Source organism: Rousettus aegyptiacus, unplaced genomic scaffold (assembly GCF_014176215.1).
Source record: "Rousettus aegyptiacus isolate mRouAeg1 unplaced genomic scaffold, mRouAeg1.p scaffold_m13_p_4, whole genome shotgun sequence".
Lineage (NCBI taxonomy): Eukaryota > Metazoa > Chordata > Mammalia > Chiroptera > Pteropodidae > Rousettus > Rousettus aegyptiacus.
Window position 1 is genome coordinate 41,387,176 of NW_023416307.1, and position 19,861 is coordinate 41,407,036.

The 19,861-nt window shown below is 33.9% G+C and overlaps 1 protein-coding gene across 7 annotated transcripts in view; it reads left to right on the forward strand.

Moving 5' to 3' along the window:
• Positions 1–19,861, forward strand: part of VPS8 (VPS8 subunit of CORVET complex) — a 230,538-nt gene that overhangs the window by 55,102 nt on the left and 155,575 nt on the right. For all 7 annotated transcript variants that reach the window (XM_016159713.2, XM_016159714.2, XM_016159708.2 and 4 more), the window contains 3 exons: positions 689–779; positions 1,216–1,262; positions 2,227–2,316. In XM_016159713.2, coding sequence (XP_016015199.2) covers positions 689–779; positions 1,216–1,262; positions 2,227–2,316 — 228 coding nt within the window. The remainder of the gene's footprint in view (positions 1–688; positions 780–1,215; positions 1,263–2,226; positions 2,317–19,861) is intronic.

Here is a 19,861-nt window from a genome sequence, read left to right on the forward strand (position 1 = left end):
TATGAATAAGTTTGGCTATATACATCAGAAAATGCAAAATAACAGTGGCTTCAACAGGATTTCTCTCTTATATAAAAGCATTCTGTGGCTAGTGTGGCAGCTCCGTGATCTTCAGTATACTATCCTGTTCCACCGTCCTTGTGTGTGGATTCTAGTCCCAAGGTCATTTTATATTTCAGTATGGCTGCCGGAGCTCCACCTGTTAAGTCCACATTCCAGGAAGGACAAAAAAGATGTCACCTTTTAAGGTGACATCCCAGAAATAACAAACAACACTTCCACTTATCCTTGGCTAAAACTAAGTCACATGGCCTCAAGTGGCTACAAAGGAGTCTTAGAAATGTCCTTTAGCTGGTATACTACTGTCTCAAATAAACCTGAATTTGTTACTAAGGAGGAGGGAGCGAAGGACGTTATGATAAACAACTAGCCGTTTTCTTTTTTCTGGATGTTTCCTCTTTTCATATCTAGGCCTTTTGGCTGCCAGTATAGCCTACTAACCTATAGAGTCACTGTACTATCTAGTGCTTTAAGAACTTATTTTTCTTGGAAATAAGATATTCACATGGTTATTAGAATAATTGTAACTACTAAGCAGCAATTCCGGAAACATATAAGGAGGAATAAGAATACTGACTTGTGATTGGTCAGACAAAAGTGTCTAACTTTTCTCATTTATTCATTTTAGAGAGTGGATCATCTCCTGAAACAAGATTGTCTTACAGAAGCATTGGCTCTTGCATGGTCTTTTCATGAAGGAAAAGCAAAAGCTGTAGTGGGTAAGTTAACAATACTGGTGTTGTAGACTGTTTTTCTGGAGTACAGAGGGTGACTAACACTAATCACTCATAAAACACTTCTTAGTTTAGTATTCAAGTATTTTATAAACCAGATGTTATCAAACCTTATAGATTTCAGTGAAAAAGTTAAATGATAAGTACAGGATATAGAATTTTAAATGTCACTTTTTAAATTCTTGCATTTCATCTGTAAAATTTGCTAGTAGATTACAAGGGAAATACATTGATAAGCTTTCTGGTTTAATAGAAGCGAGGTGTTGCTATTATGGGAATTTATCCAACATTTTGATACCTACGGATTGTTATTATGATATCTATGTTAGCATAGATTATAAATAGAAGAAGACCAGACAGTTTCACTCCTGAAGAGGTGGATTAACTTTGTTTATATGTTGGATTTTATGCTTCTCTGCAGGATTATCGGGGGATGCCAATAAGCGAAAGGCTGTTGTTGCAGATCGAGTGAGTTTTTTAAATAAGGTCTTTCTAGGGTTCAGTACAGATTTGCTCTGGGTATTTGCTAATAATCTTTGGGCATGATTAGGTAAATAGTTATAGTCAAGGCAGCAGTGTATAAAAAAACAAATCAGATTATAATTCCCTGGGGTCATCTTGAATGCTTTTTAAATTTCTTCTTATCATCTTTCCTTTTTTTCTTGCTCACTCCTTTATGAAGATGATAAAGTAGTAAAATAGCCAAAAGACTATTTTACTGTTTGTAGTGGAAAGAAGGAGGAAGCCCATCATCTGGATTATTTCTGAACCAAATTATAGCTCATAGAAAGTTGACATTTGTTATTTTTTTTAATAAACTGATTAGTAATTATGAGAAATATATACAAGCATGTGTCTTGCCTGATGTAGCAGAGAGGGCTAATGTTTTATTATTACTTAACAACAATCTGATTAATATTAATATTTAATAGTGGCTTCATTTTCCTGGTCTAGACTTGGTTGAACTCATTTACTGTACTCATTTATTCCCCTTTTAATTGTGCAAGTTCATTGGTAAAAATTATATTCCAAATTAGTATAGACATTTAGAAAACAAATAGGAATTGGCTGCTTCTTAGACTCTTGAATGATTTTCTCAGTATCTACTAAAATATTCAGGATTCTGTGTTCTATCTGCGTTCTTTAGGGAAATACCTACAGCAGAGGATTACGGAAGAGCTTAACTTAAGATTTCATTTTGGCAGCAATGTAGATACTAAGGTGTAGAACCTGAAGGTATTTTTAGGAAAGGTAGCAAATTGGTACCAGCCCTGAGGCTGGAAGAAATTAGGCTGGAGTTAAAAAAATTGGGAAATAAATCTACTAAAATTTTAATTATATTTTTAATATATTCAGGAGGATCAGATATATTAAGTATTAAAAAATTTTAGAGGTATATTTTAATATCAATATAAGACTATTTTTCTTACAGATGGTAGAAATCCTATTCCATTATGCAGATCGAGCTCTGAAAAAATGTCCAGACCAGGGAAAAATCCAAGTGATGGAGCAGCATTTTCAGGTACACCTTTGCATATGCTTCTAATAGCCATTGCTATTAGTAGCTCTAACACTGCTTTTTCTTTCTTATTACTTGAGAATGGAACTTTCATGGTTTGGTTACACAATTTTTAGTATTCAAAGCTTTGTTTCAGGGCTTGCAGAATATTCTAAATGATTAGATTTTGAAGTAATAGGTCACATGGAAACGGATGAGTAAAATGTGAAGTGCTAGTACTTAGCTGCTTAATACTGTGTGGAAGGAAAAGCTGTATGCATTAGGGTACATACCTGTGAATTGACCTCTTATAGTGGCTGACACCTTGCTAATGACTAACGTTTATGTTTACTAGGGTAGTTGGAGGAGAGGTAGACTACTAAGTTTCAAATTTAGTTCTCCTAGGAGCATCTATGAGTCAAGTACAGGTCAGTTACAAAAAAAAATCTAAAATATACTAATGAGAGATTTTTAGTTTCTCTTGGAATTCAGTGGAAATCATAGTCAAGGAATGATTTAAGGCCTGTACAGTTTTTATTATGTGAGTTTTAATATTTGCAGTGATCTCCAATTATTTTCCTTGCAAATCTCTGTTTCTCCTTCCCCATTTCTGGAACTCCCTCCCCTCCCCTACCTCTTTGAACAAATATTTGAGGATCTAATACAGGGGTCAGCAAACATTTTCTAAGAAAGGCCAGATGGGAAAATTTAGGGCATGTATGATCTATGTCACATACTCTTTTCTTTCTCTCTCTTTTTTTAAGCAACCCTTAAAAAATATAAAAACCACTTTTATCTGTGAGCAATTCAGAAACAGGATGTGGGCAGGATTTTGCCCATGGGTTTAATGTGTACTAGGTATTGGGAAATAGTGAGTAAAATATACATGATCTTACTATCTTAAAATTTGCAGTTCAGTCAAAATAACTTTTCTTGTGTACATTAGCAGAAATATATAAAAGAAATCTAGGGATTTTGAAGTTCTAGAGTAGGCACAGTTCGTATTTTTCATATCTTCATTTCATGCTCATAATTTTGGAAAGTAAGGATAGGTGCAGCAATTCACATTTGGAGGGTATTAGAGGAGTATTTGGTTTCCTCAATTGTACTCTTTAATGGGTACAGTAGCGGACTTCTCGCAGAGTAACTTTTATTGCTGTTTGGCTAGAGGTTCATTAAATTTATCAGTAAAGAAGAGAAATAAGCCCAGATAAAATTACAAAAATAAATAATTTATTAGGAAAACATAGGTAGAAAGAAAACATTTGGGAACAAAACTGAGAACAATACTTTGTATATAAATAATTTTGTATACCAATACAGTATAATAGAAAATAATATTTTTACAAGAGACTATCTATTACCAAGAGGTGGTAGAGATGGTATTCATGAAAGAACTCTGATCATTAGAAGGTATACTTTGTTGAAAAGAAACATCTAATAACGAACACTAGACAAGGTGTGTATGTATGTGTGGAGAGAGTGTGTGTGTGTGGTGTGTGTGTGTGTGTGTGCGCGCGCGTGCGCGTGCACATGCACATGTGTGTAATGTAAAAACCACCATGCTAGAGAAGAACATGGTAGAGAGCTATAAAAGAAGAAAAGAACAAAAATGATGTTTTGATGGAGAAATATGAAAGAATCTTAGCATGACAGGGAATATAGATGATGGTTTTTAATACAAATTATAAAATTTACAGAGAGAAGCAAACTAGTACAATGTGTTCTTTAATCTTTTAGATCTCTGTGAGAAGTTTCATTTTACTTAAAGAATATCTGATAAAATTTTTGATGTATTAATAATTTAGTCTCATAGAAGGTAAAGGAAACAATAGTGGGAACTGTTATTCTGGAAATACTTTTTACCATTAATTAGAGAAGTAGAAGGAATAGACTTTTGAGAGAAAAATTATCACTTAGCATCAATTCTATATTTTATAAAGCAAATAAAAGAAAATATGGGCACAATCCCTTTGTTATAGGTTCCAAAAAGCTAATGGGTTCACAAAAAATAGGGAATTCTTAAATTTTAACATAATTGTCACAAATAACCCTCCCTCCCTCAAAAAAAAAAAAAAAAAAAAGGAAACAGGGAGGAATGTTGAGAAAAGTATATGTCTGCAAGGCCCAGAACCAGCTACAAAGGATGGAGAGAGGCAGATAACCAAAGATCGATGCCAAAAGTATCATGAATCTATAAAACTGTTAGAAAGGAGAATAGTCCATTCCTGATTGTGCCTACCAAAATGCTAAGGTGTACACAAAAGGAATTTTGACAAAGATTCACTGAGTGTATACTACATGTCAAGTACTATGTAAATTGTGCCATATTCATTATTCATTTTTATTTAATTTTCACAACAATCCAGTGAAATAAATACTGTTGTAATCTTTAGTTTAGAGATGAGGAAATATAGGCTGAGAGAGGTTAGGTTAATTCCCACAGTAATATTGCTGGTTAGTGGTGGGACCAGCACTCAAATCCAGGTCTTTCTTACTTCAAAACCCAGCTCTTAACTAACCATTGTAGCATATTATTATTTTCAGACAAATACAAGGAGCAGATGAGTGAGAAGGGTAATGTTAAGTGATCAAGAAAGATTATAGCAAACATGTAAAGTACTTAATGCTTATTATATGGCAGATACGGTTACAAATTCTTTATGCATATTAACGTATTTAATTCTTATCATAACTCTGTAAGGTAGGTACTAATGTTATTTTTTATAAATGAGACCGAGGCACAGAGAGGTTAAATAACATGTTTAAGTTACATAGCTAATAAATAATAGAGCTAGGATTAGAATCCAGGTAGTTGGGCTTCAGGGTCCATATGTGATTGGTATACTCTATTGTAGAACAACACTTCTCATTTTGCTTCCATTTTCATGAGTGCAGAGAATGGTCATTGAAGTAGAAAAGTCTAGATAAATATATTTAAGAAAACAGCTAAAGCCTAGCATATGTGATACCTAGTTACATTATGATTATGATTATATTTTTTTCCTGTAAAAGATTCTCTTCAGTCCATTAGGATGGGAGAAATACATAATTGGCCACAAATCTACTGTTCAAAGTGTTTAACTCTAAATATTTAATCATAAAATAATTATAGTTTGACTCTAAAAGTATATTTTTTTAAAAGAATAGTGGACTTCAGGAACTATCCACTGATAATCTCAATGTGGTTTGTGAATACTTTATGAGTTTACGTAAAAATGTCCATGTTAAACTTATAAATTGCATTTTGAAAGGAACACGTGGACAGTATATTCATGGAATGCCTATTATATCACATCTTGATTTCATTAAAGTTTTTGTTTAAATTTTCTGGTATTCTTATAGCTGAAATAGACTGGTAAACAGTAAATAGATTTGCAGCTAGATAAACATCCCTCCCCAAAGAGAATTTTTTGGTGGTTTAGTATTACCTCTGAGGGCTCTTTTATATCTAAGTTTTTATCTTTGATTTGGATGAAGATTTATTAAGTGGCTTGTCAAATTTAGATGGCACCAAGAATTAAGGGTCCAAAATGATCTTGACAAAGTACAATCAGAATCGTTATGAGATGAAATTTAACAAGGATAAACACCAAGACTTTATTAGACTCAGATAATTAAATTGTATGAGTGCCAGACTGGGAAAATCTGACTGGACAGGATTTTAGCTGCCCACAAATATAGCATGAGCCAATAGTGTATTACGGCCCAGATAAAGAAAAGTAATAGGACCCCTGGGCTAACTTTGGAAATAAGACCTCTAAGAGATTTTATAGACTGTTGACAGACTAAGCTCTATCCCACAACTTAGATGATGGGAGATTTTAAAAACAACAGTTAAAAAAAAAAAGTACTGGGGTTGTTTCATCTGAGGAGAAAGTAAGTGGAGACATGCCTGCCTTCAGGTGATGAAGGGCAGCAATACAGGGATTTACTGTATTGCTGCAGAGGGCAGGCTAGTGTGAGTGGGTAGAAATTATGGGAAGGTGCCCTTCAGTTTAAAATGACGTAATGCTGATGTAACAGCTCTTGGATTTATGCACCTATTATTATTGAATATATTGAAATAAAGGGAGGATTACAGACTGACCAGGAGTGTTTTTAAAAGACTACCTTTGCTGGTGGGAGGACCTGAGATTCTGGATCAGTATCAAGAAACTATTAGAAACAGGTAAACTCTATCCAATTAAGACTGGTTTCTATCAGTCAAAATACTGAGAATTTGTATTTTACCAGCAGGTGGCACTCATGCCTGCTGCCTCAATATTAATCTTTAACTTTTAGGAGGGGCCTCACCTTTTCTTAAGAATCAGAAAATATGCCATTCAGTTTTTCTACTTTCCTCTAAAGATAAATCAATATTCTGTCCTGTCTTAACTATAGAAAATAGCTTTTGTAACTTGTGATGGTTTTTGACATCTATGGCCTTTATCTAAAAAAGATTTGAACCTATAATTATCCTTTATTTGTATAATAACTAGTAAGATTTAAAAACTTGCATACGAAAAATTGGTCTTCATCTCATACATCTTGAACTTCGCTTTTTCTTCAGGCCAAGTTCTTCCCATCCCCAAAGTCACACAGCAAACAAATCCCTTCTTTGCCTTATGCCATACCTAGGAGCCTTATGCCTCTTATTTGCATATTCTTTGCATAGCCAAGCACCTTATAAGACTTGTCTCCATTTCCTCACCTCCGTCTCTTCCATGTCTATAAAGTCTGTGAATACTTTCCTCATCTTACTGATCCTCACTAGCATTCAACATAGTTAATGACTTCTTAAAATAGTCTGTCCAATAGTCTGGTATCATACATTCCAGTTTTTCCCTCTCTCTCACTACTTATTGACTTCCTTTGTTCACTCTCTTTCTTCTTCTACTTAACCAATAAGTATTAGAATTCTTCACAATACTCTTACATTATTTCTGTATCAGTGTTTCTCAGTATGTTGTCTGTGGACCATATGCTTCAAAGTCACTTGAGAAGCAGTTTCTTGTATTTTAAGTTATTTTATCTTTGTACACTCATGTTTGTTTGTGAAACAATGTAGAGATATAAATGAATAAATGAGGTATTAATATAAATCAGGCTAAAAAGGTTTGAAAAATAATGTAATTTTTAAAGATTTTAAAAATGAAGCATTACTTTGTTACCAAACTCTCCTTCCGGCTTCATTTACATTTCCATGAGAAGATCATTCAAGGCCATTATAGCAGCTGGTGGCATATGTTTTTATATTAAGAGTGCATGCCAAAGAGTGGTCAGAGACTGTAAGCCAAACACAGAGTGAGGCAGTAGGAGATTTCCTTGTCCCACTCATGCTTTCCTGAGGTGATTTGAGGAAGGGAAGACTGTGTTGGTGTCCAGCACACCATCTTATCTCTAAGGCTTGCTTAAAACGCTGGTTCTAGGGAGTCAGGTCTTTCCTAGATTATTTTGTTATCACCATATCTGAAAAAAAAAAAAAAAAGGAAAAATACGTATACACATATAGAGAGATATCTCTAGATAGTTGCATATTTGTATATTTGTATACTAGTACTGGAATGCTAGCTGCCTAGGTCTCTCTGGTAGCCGGTGCAGATCTGTCTGTCTGTCAGTGTTTAGGAATGTTTATCTGTTTTGGTATATACAGTCTAGTTTTCAATGCCTGTTTGACTTTTCAGAATATAAATTATGAGAATTAAAAGCAAAGGAATCTACATTTGCTATCATTTCTTTTCACAACATCCCTATGAAATAGGAAAAGGCAGAGATTATACCTTCATTTGGCAGATGGTAAGAGTCACAGTGCAATAAAATGATCTATGCAGTCACTCAAACAATTGACAGGCCTAAATTTAGGTATTCTGTCTGTCAGCTCACTGTTTTATTCACATATTCATGTTGCCTTTTTAATAAGTCTTAAATATGCACTAATATCTAACAAGAGAAACAATCTTCTTTGGCCAATCATAGGGCTGTACATCAAAGAAGAGATTAGAGAAATTTTTCTTTTTCTTTTTTAATTCTGGAGACTAAAAATTCATTAATTTCTTAGGGGCATCCTGCAAGCTTTTCAGACAGACAGAAATATTTTTAAAGCAGGCATTGCTCATTATGTTTCTGTCGAAGACTTGAGGCAAATAGTAGTAGCAAGCAGCACACAGCACAGGCTGAACTTAAGGGCAGAAGGGCTGGAAATTTACATGCAGGCCCTCGATCTCTCATCATCCCCTAGAGAGGCATTTGTAGACCAAGCCTAGCTGGATGGACTGAGGGTTTTGTTTTCCTTTCCTTTAGGGCTTTCGTAAAAGTAGCCTTCCAAATGGGATAAGTGGGGGGATCATTTTAGTTTGGGCACCAACTGCTCAAAGTGCTTGTGTACTAGTCCTCCAAATATGTGAGCTGCCTGGCTCTGACTGCACATCCTGTCGGAAGTTGAGTCTGAGTTTACCCTTTGACACTGGGGAAATAGAGAGCTACTGATCTCACCTAGTTCATTTTTAGACATCTAGAAGATTGCCATCAGGGGTTATCAACAGGACAGTCTAGCTTGTCTCTTTGAAATCAGATTCTAGAAAAGAAGGCTTAAGATATGGAAATAGATTTCACTTTAATGTTTTGTTTATGCTTTTAAATGTTCAAAATTGATAAAGGCCTGATTTTTTTAAGAAGCCAAATTGAAAACATTAATTTGGATAGTTTAGCCCTACTTGAGTTACAAACAGTTAGGGGCAGGCATAATGACTATGTATTTCCTTTTTTCAATTTAATTTTTTAAAAATTTGGCATAAGTGTAGATTCACATTCAGCTTTAAGAAATAATACAAAAAAAAAAAAAAACCCTCCTGTTATAGTCTTAACTTGATTTTCCCTAATGAGAACATCTTGCAAAACTGTAATACAACTACATAACCAGGGTAGTCACTAATACAGTAAAGATATAGAACATTTCCGTCACCACATGGATCCCTCATTTTGCCCTTTGATAGTTATACCTGCTTCTTTCCTACCCCTACGTCCTCCTTAGGCCCTGGCAACCACTAATTATTCTCCATTTCTATAGCGTTATCATTTCTGGAGTGTTATATAAATGGATTTATATAGTATGTAACCTTTTAGAATTGACTTTTAAACTCAACATAATTCTCTGGTGTTTCATCTAGGTTATTGCACTTATCAATAGTGTGTTACTTTTTATTGCTGAATTGTATTCCATTTATGGCTGTACTAGTTTGATTACCATTCACCCATTGAAGGACATCAGGTTGTTTCCATTTTGGGGCTATTAAAAATAAAGTTGCTATAAACATTTGTGTACCTTTTCTGTGTGAACATAAATCTTCATTTCTCTGAGAGAGATGCCCAGGAGTGCAGTTATTTGGTGTCCACATCTTCATTAATAGCATATAAAATATAATTGATTTTTGTATGTTTATCTTATATCCTGCAGATTCCTTGGGATTTTCTATGTACGTAATCTTGTCATCTGCAAACAGAAATAGTTTTATTTTTTTCTTCGTACTCTGTGTTCCTTTCCCCCGTTTTCTTTATTTCACTGGCTAGAACTTCCAGCATTGTGTTGAATAAGACTGGTGAGAGCAGTCATCCTTACCTGTTCCCAATCAGAATGAAAGCAGTCTTTCATCATGAAGTATAATGTTAGCTGTAGCTTTGTTACAGGTACTCTTTATCAAGAGGAAATTCCCCTCTATTTCTATTTTTCTAAGAGTTTTTTTCATGTTGAATTTTTTTTCTTTATTGATTGATATGATCATCTGATTTTTCCTTAGCCTGTTAACATGGTGTATTGCATTGATGGATTTTTAATTATTAACTAAAGCACTTATGGAATAAGCAGAGTAGGTTCAACAAATACACAGACCAGAAAAATAAAAAGAGAAAGAAATACCTTTTTGAAATTTAATATTTCAGAAAAATCAAAGTAGTTATTTAAAAAAATCAAAATTGTGTCAAACTTGTGAAGCTTATTTTACGGTTTAGTATTTTTTATTTCAAATTATATACAACGTGTAATCTGTATTTAGGACTGCTAATGTGAGTGTATGTTTTTTTTTAATATTTACTAGAATAGGTAGAGGTGATTATGCCATGAAAACAATTAAAAAGAAATTTCCATTAATAATCATGAAAAAGTCATTAATGCTACCAGAATATAATTATCTTGATAGCTAACCTGTTATACACTCCTAGTTATATTTGTTAGAACATCATAATTTATCTTAGTAATCATACATTGGCATCCAGTCTTTCGAATGAGCCTCGTAAAGCAAGTTGTTTTTTCTTGGAGCATCTTAATTAGAAATAGGATGATCACTTTTCCTTGTCTCTTGGTAGATATACTAGAACTACGGTATGTTAATTAGATAGTTAGTTAGTTTGTTTTTTTAATTTGAAAATTTTTGCCTTTGGAGCCCCTGCACTCATTTCTCCCACCCACCCTACCTTCCATCTGCTGGGAACCACCAGTCTGTTCTCTATATCTATAAGCTTCTTCTTTTTTTTAGATTCCACACACAGTATTTGTCTTCCTCTATTTGACTTATTTCACTTAGCATGAGTACTCTGAAAGTTCATCAATGTTGCACAAATAGCAAGATTTTATTCTTTTTTTTTTGGCTGAATAATATTCCATTATATACATATACCACAGGTTCTTTATTCACTCATCTATCAATGGACTCTTAGGTGTTTCTATGTCTTGGCTGTTGAAAATAATGCTGTGGTGAACGTGGGGGTGCATATATATTTTCAGTTAGTGTTTTCATTTTTTTCAGATGAATACCCAGAAGTGGAATTGCTGGATCATATGGTAGTTCTATTTTTAATTTTTTGAGGAACATCCATACCGCTTATCATAGAGGTTGCACTAATTTACATTCCCACCAGCAGTGCTCTGGTGTTCTCTTTTCCTCACATCCTCACCAACACTTATTTCTTGTCTTTTTGATAACAGCTATTCTAGCAGGTATGAGATGATATCTCATTGTGGTTTTGACTTGTGTTTGTGATAGTTGGTGTTTTTTGAGGAATTGGTTTATTTCATCAAAGTTGTGTAGAGTTATTCACAATATTCCCTTATTATCCTTTTGATGTCTACAGGGTCTCTAGTGAAACCCTCTGCTTTAGTCTTAATATTGGTAATTGTGTCTACTCTTTATTCTTTGTCAATCTTGGCAGAGGTTCATCAATTTTACTGATTTTTTTCAATGAAGTGGCTCTTCGTCAACTTTATTGCTTTTTGTTTTAAATTTCGTTAATTTCTGCTTATTATGGCCTTCTTTTTGCTTCATATTTTCTTCTTTTTGTAGGTTTTGAAATGAGTATATAGAGTGATATGAAACTTTTTTAATGTATACATTTAATGCTACTTTAACTGTGTCCTACAAGTTTTGACATGTTGTATTTTAATTTTCATACAGTTGAATGTAACTAAATTTCTCTTGTGACTTTCTCATTGATTCTTGGTTTTATTTAGGAGTGTATTGTTTAGTTTCTAAGTGTTTGAAGATTTTATTATCTTTTTGTTGTTGATTTCTAGTTTGATTCCAGTGTGGTTAAAGAACACATTCTGTATAATTTCAGTTCTTTCAAATTTGCTAAAGTTTGTTTTACAGCCCCAGATGTGGTTTTCTTGGTATATATTTAAGGGACACTTGAAAAGAATTTGCTTTCTGCTCTTGTTGATTGGAGTGTTGTAAAAATATCAATTAAATACTTCGATGGTTGATGATGTTATTGAGTTCTTCTGTGTCCTTACTAATTTTGTCTATTCTACTAATTGTTGAGAAAAGGATGTTCTAGACAGAATTGTGAATTTGTTTATTTTCTCTTTCAGTTCCATCAGTTTTTGCTTCATATATTTTGCAGCTCCATTGTTTGGTGCATACACGTTTGGGATTGCTGTGACCCTTTAATCATTATAATGTTCCCATTGATCTGTAAAAATTTTCTTTGCTCCAAAGTCTATATGGTATTAATAAAGCCACTTCTGCTTTCTTTCAATTATTGTTTGTATCTTTTAATTGGTATATTTAGACCATTTACATTTAAAATAATTATTCATATGTTAGGACTTAAGTCTGAAATTTTATTTTTTGTTTTCTATTCTCTTAATTTTTTGTTTCTTTATTTTCTCTTTCCTGCGTTCTTGTGAGTTAACTGAAATTTTTTTAGAATTTCAATTTGATTTCTCTGTGGTTTATTTGAGTGTCTGTATAGCTTTTCATAGTGGTTGGGCTAGGTATTACATTATATATATGTATCGTACATATCACACATATCCATCTTTCTATCTTTCTGTCTATCTATTATCTATCTATCTGTTTGTCTGTCTATCTATCTATCTATCTATCTATGTTATCTATCTATCATCTATCATCTATCTCTCATCATCATCACAGTCTTCTGGTGTTACATTTCCAGTGGCAGTAGTGTAGAAACCTTACCCCCTTAATATCTGTTTACCCTTATTTGTTTAATAGGTTGTCTTAAATATTTCCTCTGTGTTCACTTAGAACTATATCACATAGTATTATAATTTTTGCTTCAACCATAAAACAGAAGAAAACTCAAGAGAAGGTATGTCTATTATATTTGCCCTTATTTTTGCTTATCATGTTCTTTTCCCCCCTGATGTTCCAGGGTCCCTTCCTTTATTGTTTTCTTTTTGTTTAGAGAGTTTTCATTAGCCATTCCTTTGGGGAAGTTTTACTAGCAGCAAAGTCTCTTCATCTGAGAATGTCCTGATTTCTCCTTCATTCCTCAAGGATATTTCACTGGATTGAGGATGCTGGGTTGACAGTTATATTTTTTTTGCACTGGAAAAATATTATGCCACATTCCCTGGCCTTCACAGTTTCTGATGAGAAAAACATTCATTCAGATTGTTTTTCCCTATAGTTTAGGTGTCATCTCTCTTACACCACTTTCAAGATTTTTTTTTTTTTTTGTCTTTAGTTTTCAGAAGTTTTAAAATGTCTTTGGTGTGTTTTTCTTTAGATTTATCCTATTTGAATAAATCTGTGTTTTGCATCTTTTGATAAATTTGGCATATTTTCAGCCTTATAGCTTTGAGTACTTTTTCAGTCTCTCTTTCTTCTCACCTTTTGAGACTCTGATGACATAAATGCCAGATATTTTGTTATAGTCCCAAAGGTCCTTGCATCTCAGTTCAATTTTTTCGGTTTTTTTTTCTCCTTCAGATTAGAAACTTCTATTTTTCCCTCTTCCTTTTCTCTGATCCTTTCCTCTGAAACCTCTATTTTGCCATTGAGCCCATTTTTTGAGTTTTAAAAATTTCATTTATTTTTCAATTCTAAAATTTTCATATGGTTATTCTTTATGTCTTCCTTTATTTCTTTGATGAAACGTTATATATTTTCATTTGTTTCAAGATTGTTCCTAATTGCTCATTTAAGCACTTTTATGATGACTCTGCTTTAAAAATCTTTGTCAGATCATGGTAACATCTCTATCAGTTTCAGTGTGGGTACTGATTATCATTTTAAAATTCAGTTTGAGATCTTCCCGGTTCTTGGTATGATTTTGTGATTTCCTTTTGGAACCTGGACAACGTGGGTGTTATGTTGTGAGACTCCAGACCTTTACACTTTCTGTTTTAAGCTGCCTTCCTCTGGTACTGCTCTGGCAGGGCAAGGGTCAGTGTGCCACCTTGTTACTGCTCGATGGGGGTAAAAGTCTACGTTGCCCACATACCCTCCATTGAGGGGAAGTGTGCCTCCTCACTGCTGGATGGAGATGGGCATTCCTCTTCCTTATGGGGCCTTCACTGATACCTCACTGGGTAGTTAGGAGTAGGAGTGGCTCATTACTACTCCGCATGTGGCCTCCTTTGACACCATGCTGAGAGTGGCCTCACTATTGCAGATTGGGCATTGGTGAAGGTTCTGATTCGTAGTTCTGGTGTTTCCTCTGATACCACTCCAGTGGGGTCTTGCTGCTCTTGAGTTAGGTAGAAATTCAGGCTCCCCACATGATCTACATTTACTGTCTCAATGGGGGAAGAGGAATGGGTTTGTTACTGGCTTGTTGGTATTGAAAATCTTGACTTTCTATAGCCTTCTCTGATATCACCCTAGTTGGGGAGGGAGGGAATAGATACCTTGTTATAGCCTGTGCAGGGTAGAAATCTAGGTTTCTCACTCAGCCTTTGATGGCGAGGGTGAGTGTATTAATCAGGGTTCTCCAGAGAAACAGAAATAGTAGGGTGTGTGTGTGTGTGCGTGTGTGTGCGCGCGCGTGTGTGTGTAAAGAAAGAGGGAGGGGGAGAGAGATTGGAATTTAAGATGTAATGGAAGGAATTCGTGCACATGATTTTGGAGGCTAAGGAGTCCCAAGATCTATTTTTAGCAAGCTGGAGACACAGGCTGGATGATGTGTAGTTCCAGTCTAAAAATTGGCAGATTTGAGACCTAAGAAGAGCAGATGTTTCAGCATTAAGGAGGGCAATGTGCTTTGCTCAGTCTACTGATTCATATGTTAATCTCATTCAAAAAACCCTGACAGACACATTGGAAGAACATTTGATCAAATATCTGGGCACCTAAACAGATATGGATACCTAATATTTTGTAAAATGCATTGAAGTGTGGGAAGAAAAAAAAAATACCTTGTACTTTGTGATTCAGCCAAGTTGACACATAAAATTAACCACCACAGAGGTCGCGGAGCCACAGTTTCTCAGTGGCGTTCAGCTGGAGTAGAGCAATTATTTCTAAAAGTTGTTTTTTCTGTTATTTTGCTAGATTCCTTCTCTTCTATTTTATTGGTAGAGAAATTAAGCTTTTGTTGGGCTCTTTTTCTGTCTACTCTTTTGGGTATTTCTAGGTTGCTGGCTTCTTCAGCTCCAAGTCTGAGACATGTGGTTAAAAAGAAACTTAGGAAGCTCACCACTACGTGCTTCCTCAGGTCCTGAAGTCCCTAGCTGGTCTGCCATCTCTCCACCCTTCAAAGTCTTTGTGCGTTTGTGTTGTATATAATGCCCAGGGATTTTGGTTGTACTAGTGACAGGAATAGGGAAAAATTTGTCTGTTCTGTCTTCCTGCAAGTGGAAGTCTCCCGTGTGTCCTCTTTTAAGACACTTCAAGGCCCCTTGGGTAAGAAAGAAAAGGAAGTTAGCAGAAATTTGCAATTGTAGATGGTGAGGAGTCTAGGCCAAGAGAACTAAGAAGTGCTATTGGGAACGAGATTTGACAAGTGATGCACAGTAGCAGAGACCACAAAGAAGTAATGAAAGCCTGTACATGTATTTTAATGTAATTGCATTGTATTTTTATTTTTGTGACAAAAGTAAGAAGACTCTAAACCATGATCGTTAAATTTTCAATCCTGCTTCCTCACATAAAACCCCGTCAGTGGTTTTCCATTACCTTTAGAATAAAGTTCAGAATCCTGCGTATTGCCTCCTCCTCACCCAGTGCCATTCCCCTCTTTCTGTGCTTTCGTACAGTGTCTCTCTCAGTTCTATGCCATCTCTTATAATTGGACTGTCTTACAAGCTATTATTTCACCTTTCTGGGGCATTGTTCCCTACAGTTTGGTTGGTGAGTGTTATCTTTTAGATATCCACTTAAATGTTCCATTCTCAGAAAGACAGACTTAGGTTAGGACCACTTGCTATATAACTCCATGGCACTCCAGATTTCCCCTCTTTAACTTTCATCACACTTCAGTGGTACACTTTCTTTAAAAAAGTCTTTGTACCAGACAATAAGATATGTCTGTTTTCTTAAATACGTATCATTAGTACTTAGCAATGTGCCTCATCCATAGAAAATGCTTTGGTTAAATTTCACTAGTGGTTTGGTGTATATCTTAGTCTATGTAAGTCCTAGCCAGTTATCTTTCCATAGAATTGAGATGGACTGTACATAGTTGTATTACCTGCTTCTGCTCTTTTATTTTTAAACATTAAGTTAGTTTTTGGATCAGTTACACATTCATATGATTCAAAAATCAAAAAGTATAAAAATGTATACAGTGAAAAGTCCCCCTTCCACCCTAATGCCATCTGCCCAGTTCCCATCTGCTTCTCACTATTGTAACTAAGTTTTTAAGTATATTTCCAGATTTTCTTTACGTAAATATAAGCACACATACATATATTTACTTACCCACATGTCATAATTCCTCCTACTTTAACCCAAATGATAGAAAACTATATTTATGATTTTGTGTTCTTTTTTCCACTTAATATGTCTTGGAGATCTTTTTATATTGGTTCATAGAGAATGCCAAGTATGCCTTTTTTGGTAGTTACATAATATTCCTTATTTTTTGATAATACAATAAATAGTAGTTTTTTTCCTACAATTTCATGTTCATGTCTGTTATATATAGAAATAGAATTGATTTTAGTATATTGATCTTGTATCCTGCAATCTTCCTAAACTTACTTTTTGCAACAAGTTTTTGTATTTTCTGTCAGATTTTCCATGTAGGCAACCATATTTTTTGTGAATAAAGACAGAATGACTTCTTTCCCAATCTTGATATCTTTTAGTTCTCTATCTTGCCTTATTACAGTGGCTCTAGTATGGCCTTCAGTATGATGTTGAATAGGAATGGTGAGAATTGACATCCTTGTCTCTCCCAGTGTTAGTGGGAAAGCATCTAATCTTTGATGTATAAATATGAGGCTATTGGGTTTCAAAGATGCCCTTTATCAGATTGAGGAAGTTCTATTCTTAATTGCCTAAGATTTTTTTTAAAGCAAATGTTCTTGGCTTTTTTCAAATTCTTTGTCTGTAGAAATGATTATATGGTTTTTCTTTTTCATTTGTTAATATGATAAATAATATTGATTTTTGTAAAATGTTAAACCAACCCTGCATTCTTGGGATAAACCACTTGATGATGATTTATTATCTTTTGTGAACAATTGTGTTCATGAGGACTAATGGTCTTTTATCTTCTTTTCTTGTAATGTCTTTGTGTGGTATTGGTATTGGAGTAATGCTGTTCTCATAGAAGTAGTTATGAATTATTCCCTCCTTTTCAATTTTATGGACGTTTATGTAGAATTGGTGGTGTTTCTTCCTTAAATATTTGATAGAATTCACTATTGAAAGTGTCAAGGCCTTGAATTTTCTTTGCAGGAATGTTTTTAACTACAAATGCAATTTCTTTAATGTATTATCTATTTCATCTTGAGTAAGCTTTGGTATATTTTGTGTTTAAAGAACTTTGGACATTTTATCTAAATTGTCAAATTTATTGGCAAAAGTTGTTTATGACATTTCAGTACCCTTTTTATAACTGAAGAATCTATAGTTATGTCATCTCTGTCATTTTGTTTTTTTTTAATTTCTAATTTAATTCTATTGTGGTCAGAGAACATACTTTGTATGACTTGAATCTTTTTAAATTTAAAACTTGTTCAATGGCCTAAAATATATAATTTAGTAAGTGTTCACTATGCTTGGGGAAAAAAATATATTCTCTTGCTGTTGGATGGAGTGTTCTAAAAATGTCAATTTATAGGCTTATTTAAGACTGTCAATTAAGTATGTGTTACTTTCATTATTGTCTTTATATCTAATCTTCAACCTTGATTGGTATTCCTTCTCTGAAGAGTTTTAGAGAAAGTTTTTATTCTTTTAAGTGGAAAGAATCTTATTTTCTGATACATGATTATTTTCTAGGGTTTTTGGGTTGTGATCAGATAATGTTTTATATACTAATTCTACTTTTTGGAGTTTATTTAGATTTTTTTTTGTGGCTCAATATATGGCCAGTTTTCATCAGTGTTCCGTGAGCACTCAAAATGTAGTGCTTGGTGTGTTTTCACAGAAAATAGTTTATTATCAATCAGATTTTAGAAATTATATTCTAAACCGTTGCCTATTTTTGTCCAACCAATTTCTCCTGGACTGTGAAAAATAAAGTGCCCTGTTAATAGTGCTCTTTTTTGCATTTTCCTCCCATCTTCTGCTTTATGAGTGTTAGCATTATATAATTTAGTAGAAATTTGGCATATAGAAATACGAAATTTATCTTTTATGACTTTTTAATTTATTGCCCATTTAGCCTGAATTCTACTTTAGCTGATAGAAAGATCACAGTCTCTGATTTTCTCTTTTGCATGGTGTACTTTTGCTTATCTATTTTCAATCTTTCTGGATCATTTTGTATTTGTATTTGTTTCTTGTTTATGACATAGTGTCAATGTCAGAAATGTCTGAACCTGTAGAGAATTTTTATAAGAGTTTATTTGAGTTAGTTTGACTCAGACTGACATGCCAGGAAGTATTTCAAGCATTCAGAGGACAGTTTTGCAGTTTCTTTTATACATTTGGAATTGAGAGAAGATTGCATAAAGGTGGGAGAAAGCAAGGTGAGGAAATCTCTATGACTGGATGACAGGGTAGTTAACAAGATTATGTGCTCTCTTGAGGGCGTTTACACTTCCAAGGGCTTCAAAAAGGCATTTCAATAGTGTGTTAACATGGATGTGCAAAAACAATGGATAGGGCTTGCTTAAGGTAAAGATAAACCTTGTAAAGCCTGGGGTGTGACTACCCACCATGACCTGCCCAGTTAGGAATTTATAATCAGAATACCCCATGAGGTTACTTTCAGTTAGATTTATTATAGAGCCCTTTTTTAGTCCATAATAGCACTGGGAGTTTGCTTTTTGACATTTCAGATTTTTGCTTTTTTCAGATTTCAGTCTGAAAATCTCAAGTGAGTTAAGCCAAATATTTTTTTTTTTTAAGAAGGGCTTTTACCACGTACTCTATTTTTTATTTGTGCATGTACTAATATTTAGGAATGTACATTTATTCCAATGAATGCCTTTATAATTATATATTATATAGTGCCCTCGATTCTCTATTTCCTTTGACATTGTTCCTTGCTATGATAAAAATAAGCATGTCTTTTTTTTCTTCTTTCTCAACTCCTCATCCATTACGAGATTTTAACCATTATCTTAGTATTTATTTTTATAGTGTTAAACATGCTTCTAGTTCCAATTTTACTTGTGAGCTTTAAAGTATATCTTTGACTGCCAGTTTATAGATGAAGCCAAAGATTTTTTTTCTGTCTCCCACCTTATTTTCTCTTTCTCTTTCCAATTTTTTTTAATGTAAATCTTTTCTCATTGTCAAAGTGTATTTTAGGCTTATTTTTATAGTTGAATATAATTCATGCTCATCACCAGTGCTTTTGCTATAATTTCATTGGTCATTTCTTGGTTATGGAAGCAGTTTTTTAAGAAAGGTTCATGAGAACAATGTTCTTTGAGTTGTTGCCTCTTCAAATTGTTGGTCTCTAGCTTTTATGTTGAAAAATTTCCTTAAGGATATTGAAAATATTGCTCTGGCATTGAATGCCTCCACGGCAAAATCTGTGGCTGGCTATATATATTTTTTCCTTTTCAAAATTGATCTCTTTTCCTAGCTATTTCATAATTATCGGAATCCAGTAACTTTACTGCATTGAGTCTCCATGTAAACATTCTAGGCTATTTTTTTTCTGGCTTATGATGTACTCTTTCAATATGTAGATTTAAGTCTTTTTTATATCAGGAAAATTTTCTTGA